The following is a 6,230-nucleotide window of genomic DNA, read 5'->3' on the forward strand; positions in this document are numbered from 1 at the left end:
TCACAAATATCGTTTTCTAAATCAGTTCTAGTTTCTTTTTTTTCTTGACGTTTGAGCAAACACTCAATCTATTAATAATATAAAAACATTTTTAAATGAAAAATGTTTTTCATATATTATTAGAATTTAAGGATAGTTCATTTAAACCAAGGTTCCACAGTAAATATCATCATATTCATGAAAGGTTTTCCTATGTTATACTGCATTGTTGATGAATTATTGAACCCTTTATTTTTCTTATATTTAAGACCAGAAGCAAAATTACATGCAAATGAAGGCAGCAAGGATTTTGGTTGGTCGGTGTTCAAACTTATTGCTGGAGGGAGTTGATTTATTCTTCTTATTTTCTCTTGTAAATTGTCTAATTGTATGGAAGCCTGTTTCCACCACTTAAATCATGAAACGTTTCATGACTGCAATAGTGTAGCTTGTATCCATGGAGACGTATGTGCCCCTCAAACTGGTGAACAACTGTGATGAAGATCTTTGAACTGTAGAGGGCAGCATTACACCTCTCAGCGTGCAGGAGAGAAAAAGCAGTGAAGCTTTTGTGTTTCACTCACTGTATAAAACGATTATTGACCACAGATTGTGTTTCACTGTCAAATTATAAAAAAAGGGGAAAACTAAATTACATATCAATAATTATGTTTTCTTTGTATTGACAGTGAGCAAAGAGCTGAAAGTTACACGTCAGGCTTAAACGCTGTGTTCCATCTGGAGCTGGAAAACTTGTAAATGGAACACATCGTACAAAAGTGAAATTTAGCTGGATGGAGTTCCACCTGCAGAGCCAATAGGAAGGTTTGATTCATGCCTCTGTCCTGCCACTTCATCAGCATTTAATGCAACTAGTGTAACTAGTCAACTAGTTACACTAGAAGATATTTTCAGCCCTACCAGTTAACCTGTAAGATGAAGGAAGGCTTCATCATACATATATATATATATATATATATATATATATATATATATATATATATATATACAGTAGATATAAAAAGTCTACACACCCTATTCAAATGCCAGGTTTTTGTCCTGTAAAAAAATGACATCAAGATAAATAATTTCACAACTTTTTCCACCTTTAATGTGACCTATAACCTGTACAATGCAATTGAAAAACAAACAGAAATCTTTCAGGGAGGTGAAGTAAAAATAAACAACTGAGATCATGTGGTTGCATAAGTGTGCACACCCTTTAATAACTGGGAATGCTGCTGTGTTCAGATTTAACACAGATTTAACCAGGTAAAGTGCCTCTGATCAACCCCAAATCAAGTTCAGCTGTTCAGGCTTTTCCTGACATTTTTGCAGCCACATCTTCCAGCAGGTGAAGGCTACAACAGAATTTCCAAGGAATTAAATACCATGGAACACAGTGAAGACCGTCGTCATCAAGTGGAGAAATATGGCATTACACAGTGACATTAATAAGAACAGGACGTCCGTCCAAAACTGACGATGAGACGAGAAGACAACTGAACTGAAAGTACTGGCTGTGTAGTACATGTGACAACAATCTCCCATCTTCTTCATATGTCTGGGCTATGGGGTAGGATGGCAAGACGGAAGCCTTATCTTACAAAGAAAAACATCCAAGCTCGGCTTAATATTGCAAAAAGACATCTGAAATCTCCCAAACACATGTGGGAAAATGTGTTATGGTCTGATGAAACCAAGACCGAACTTTCTGGACATAATTCCAAAAGGTAAATTGGTGCAAAAACAACACTGCTCATCACCAAAAGAACACCATACCTACAGTGAAGCATGGTGGTGGCAGCATCATGCTTTGGGGCTGTTTTCCTTCAGCTGGAAGTGGGGCCTGAGTCAGGGTGGAGGTAATTATGAACAGTTCCAAATACCAGTCAGTGTTGGCTGAAGATGAAGAGGAACTTCATCTTTCAGCATTACAATGACCCAAAGCACACATCTAAATCGACAAAATAATGGCTTCACCGGAATAAGATTGAGGCTTTGGAATGGCACAGCCAGAGTCCAGACCTGAATCCCATCCAACATCTGTGGGGTGATCTGAAGAGGGCTGTGCACAGGAGATGCCCTCGCCATCTGTCAGGTTTGGAGCGGTTTTGCAAAGAAGAGTGGGCAAATATTGCCACATCAACATGTGCCACGCTGATAGGCTCCTGCCCAAAAAGACTGAGTGCTGTAATAAAAGCCACAGGTGCTGCAACAAAGTTTTAGTTTAAGGGTGTGCATATTTATGCAACCAGGTTATTTGAAGTTTTTTTATTTTATATTTTCCCCTTTAAAGGTTTCAGTTTGTTTTTCAATTGCATTGTACAGGTTATAGGTCACATTAAAGGTGGAAGAAGTTGTGAAATGATTTATCTTTTTTTTTACAGGACAAAAACCTGGCATTTGAACAGGGGTGTGTAGACTTTTTATATCCACTGTAAATATCCACTATGTATAACTATAGTTTATTGCATTTAGGAAATTTAAGAACTACAAAAATAAAACTGACATTGCTATTTTTACCTGAAGAAATGAAGAAGAAGAAAACACTGGACACAGAACTATGTACACATCTGTGAGTCTTTGTGGGAAATTAATACAATAAAAAACCTACTTTGAAATAAATAAAACTATATTTGGAATGTATGTAGTTCATGATGACTTTATTTAAGTGTTGGGAATGGCTTCCCATGTTTTAAACACTAGATAATATAGAGAATATTAATATAGCATTTGATGTAGACATAGGATATGCTGCATATTTTAGTTCTAAAAAACCTTTATTCGTTTTCCTCGCTACAGGGAGCCACTGCTGAGGGCCTGAAGACCACATGTGGGTCTAGAGCCCCAGGTTGCAGACCCCTGCCCTAGTTAACATGGTCAGGATTCTGGAGATCTTACAACTAAGACTTCAAACCACCAGTCTGTCAAAGAGCTGCACATAATCCCATCTGTGTCTGAAGAACTTTGTCCAAGTAAAGTCACACATTTCATGTCCGTGGTTTATTACAAGTCTCCACAGTCACAGTATAAATAGACAGTTTGGTTGCAGGCGAGTGCTGTTCCCATGTTATTGTGCCTTCTTGAACACTTGGTGGCAGACTTTGTCGAGTGCAGTGAGTTCCTGAAAGAGGAGACGCAGACCTTTACACACACAAGTCCACATGTCTCTCTCAGTTGCATAATCAGGCTGCGCTTTAAGCTCTGTTTCTTCACACAGTGATTCATTAACTTTTATTGTTATTGAACAATAAAAGAGACTAATGAGTCTGATCAAACTGCAGGCTGTTCTGGGTCTAATACTGCTGTGATTCTCACCAGGTGTAGCATGTCTCCCTCGATCCACTGTTTCCAGCCACGGTTTTCCTTCTCCCCCCTCTGAACACACACCAGCTTGTCTCCATCCCAGTTCACCAGTGTCTGTTCCGTCAAACACACACAAAAAAAACAACGATCAAAACATCGATCATGATTTTTCTGGCTATCATCATCCTCATCATCATCATCATCAAAACCAGGAAATAGTCCCACCATGACTGTCCTGCCGTCCAGGGCCTTTACGTGCTCCTCAAACTCCTGTCCCATCGTGAAGTTGACCTCGTAGTTTCTGAAGGTGCTCAGCGTCTTTGTCTCAAACTTGTCTCCGTCCTGGACGATGATTTTGCTCTGATGCAGATGGACAGCAATCTTTCTGGTGGCAAAGTCGATGTCTGCAAAACACAGGATGTCGATGGATCGCGTCAAAGGTCGCACGGTGAAGCCCGTCACACAATTTAGGCTTATGCCAGAAAGACTGTTCACATATTCATTTAGCCCACCATTCATTGTCTTGTCATCATACGTTTACCCATCTACATTTAGTTTTTGAGCCGTTTCCATGAGGATGTAGAAGTTTAGCAGAGGGCTGGACAGACCTGGAGCCAGCGCCTGATCCAGACCGTCTTATCTTTCATTGAATGAAGTGGCTGAAGGAGTGAATCAATATTTATTTGGCACAATAAAAGAGCATGGAAGGGTAACTTGGCCTGATTGCAGCTTGATGAGGAAAGTACGCATTCTTTGTGATCTTTCTCCGTTAGTCTCACTCCTCCTCTCTCTCACTCTCCTTCTAGATTATCCCTCATAATGTATCCCTGTTGTTAGTGACACATGTAGTCACACTCTTCCCCTTTTAAAGCATTAGATGTCCGCGTTCAACTCACCAAGGGCTTTCATGACGTCCTCAAAGTTCTCATTGCTCACCATCTCCCAGCGACCGCTGTAGTCTACAGGCATTTTGGAGTGGAGCGTGGAGGAAGAAGTTTGCCTTTAGAGTTAGCTTTTCACACTGAGACACACTGTTCAGTGGGCCGTGCCCTTTATATATATACAGTGTGTGTGTGTGTGTGTGTGTGTAGGCCAAAGGACAGGGTCCGCCTGATAATTCTCTCAGCACAGTCTCTGCGTGCATTTGTTCGTACATCATAAAGTTCAAGCTTGAATGCGTTACGTGCATCGTAAGGCCAGTTCTTCTAAACGCTCTCTTAGCCGCACTCGTGTGTAGATTCTGCACATGCTCCCCGTGTCTGCTTCTGTGTGCACATTGATTTGGAAGCACTTAAAAGAGCCTGCTGTCTCATTTTCTCTGCTTCATCAATTACTCATTCCAGTGGAGAGGGAGAGAGGAGAGTGCCAATCCCTTTGCAGGGGGAAGGAATTTTCAAATCCAGTCCAGTGCTATTACAATCCATTAGGAACTTCATTTGTGAAGAAGCATCATGATGTAAAATGCATTTATATCACAGCAATGTTTGCTGTACTGCACAATGCACAAAGTCCCCAGAACAGTGATTATATAGAGTTGACATTAAAGGGGCCGTTATATGAAAGTGTGGTTGTAAAGTCAGCCCTGTCTGTGCTGTGTGTGACCCTGGACACGGAGGCTCACACCCAGCCAGCATGTCCCCCATAAGTGTGGGGGTAAGTCCCCATAAGTCCCCATATGTGGACCCCATAAGGTTTATATCCGGGCTGACGATAAGGATCCCAAGCGGGTTTGTCCGTGGTTTCCATAATTTGAAAGATGCCATCTTTAATCCAATGCCCACTTACTACCGACTTTGTACCCAGGTACAAAATGCTAAATGGGTAAGGGGCGGGGCCACCACGGAAACATGCACAAACCCACTTGGGACCCTTATGGCGCTTTTCCATGATACATATCTAGAACTACTCGACTCGAGATGTTGTTTTAATTTATCTACAGTTCAGCCATTTTTGGTTGACATCACCTCACAGTAGAGTCGAGTCGAGTGAACCCTTATGTGGCCCACAGAGGGAGGCCTCACCTGAATCCTCATCCAATACAGTCCCTGACAAAAGTCTTGTCACATTTTGTAGAAAAAACAGCTCATAACCTAACTTTGAATTAATCCATTGGTTTTAGAAATGGCTCCTATGGAAGCTAAAACCCTCCCAAATCATGTTCAATATACTAAAATAAATTTGCTTCACTGAAGAAAGATTGATCATTTAATGAACACAGAAAGGTCAGATTTTGGCAAGAAAAAAGTTTTGTCGCCTACAGACAGTAATGTGAAAATTGAACAAATAATTTACTTCAAATACAAAAATATGCTGCATAACATCAGTGAATTAAGTAGTGGTGCTGTGAGATCAACATTTAATATCTTGTATGACTTCCATGAGCTTGAAGGACTGCATCCAGAGTGCCTCCCAGAGTTCATCAAGATTCTTTGGTTCCCAGACATGCTCAATGATGTTCATGTCTGGTGACTGGGCTGGCCAGTCCTGGAGCCCCTTGATCTTCTTCGCCTTGAGGAAATTTGACGTAGAGATGGAAGTATGCGTCCTGCTGCAAAATTTGACCCCTTTTATGTTTGGTAATGTAAGAGGTAGCTAATACTTGTTGATATTTCAGGCTATTGATATTGCCTTCCACCCTGCAAATCTCTCACACACCCCCATACTGGATGTAACCCCAGACCATGATTTTTCCACCACCAAACTTAACTGTTTTCTGGGTGAATCTCGGATCCATGCGGGCTCCAGTAGGTCTCCTGCAATATTTGCGGCGGCTGTGATGTAATTCAACCGAAGATTCATCTGAGAAATCCACCTTCTGCCACTTTTCCAGTGTCCATCCTTTTAGCAGGCTGTGGGCCTTGGCAAATGCCACATGTTTTTTTAATTGCCTTTTGTTTAGTGCTGGTTTCTGGGCACTGATTCGACCATGGAGGCCATTTCGA

General features: G+C 41.2%; 1 protein-coding gene across 1 annotated transcript; it reads right to left on the bottom strand.

The window, feature by feature from the left end:
- Positions 1 to 2,966: 2,966 nt before the first annotated feature.
- LOC131462761 (retinol-binding protein 2-like) lies at positions 2,967 to 4,330 on the bottom strand. Its single transcript, XM_058634266.1, has 4 exons — positions 4,185 to 4,330; positions 3,514 to 3,692; positions 3,301 to 3,402; positions 2,967 to 3,106 (listed from the first exon to the last, which is right to left on the bottom strand). The coding sequence occupies exons 1-4, from the start codon at positions 4,255 to 4,257 to the stop codon at positions 3,053 to 3,055; spliced, it is 408 nt and encodes a 135-aa protein (XP_058490249.1). The 5' UTR covers positions 4,258 to 4,330; the 3' UTR covers positions 2,967 to 3,052.
- Between the last annotated feature and the right edge of the window lie 1,900 nt (positions 4,331 to 6,230).

The sequence above is a fragment of the Solea solea genome, chromosome 7, assembly GCF_958295425.1.
Source record: "Solea solea chromosome 7, fSolSol10.1, whole genome shotgun sequence".
In the NCBI taxonomy this organism is placed as follows: Eukaryota; Metazoa; Chordata; class Actinopteri; order Pleuronectiformes; family Soleidae; genus Solea; species Solea solea.

Bases quoted from the DNA above. Each gene is read 5' to 3' on its own strand.
- LOC131462761 (XM_058634266.1), bottom strand. From the start codon at position 4,257: ATGCCTGTAGACTACAGCGGTCGCTGGGAGATGGTGAGCAATGAGAAC. The intron at 3,693-4,184 runs GTGAGTTGAACG...TGTGTTTTGCAG, and splicing joins GGACGTCATGAAAGCCCTTG to ACATCGACTTTGCCACCAGA. The intron at 3,107-3,300 runs GTGAGAATCACA...CTCCTCTTTCAG, and splicing joins AGGGAGACATGCTACACCTG to GAACTCACTGCACTCGACAA.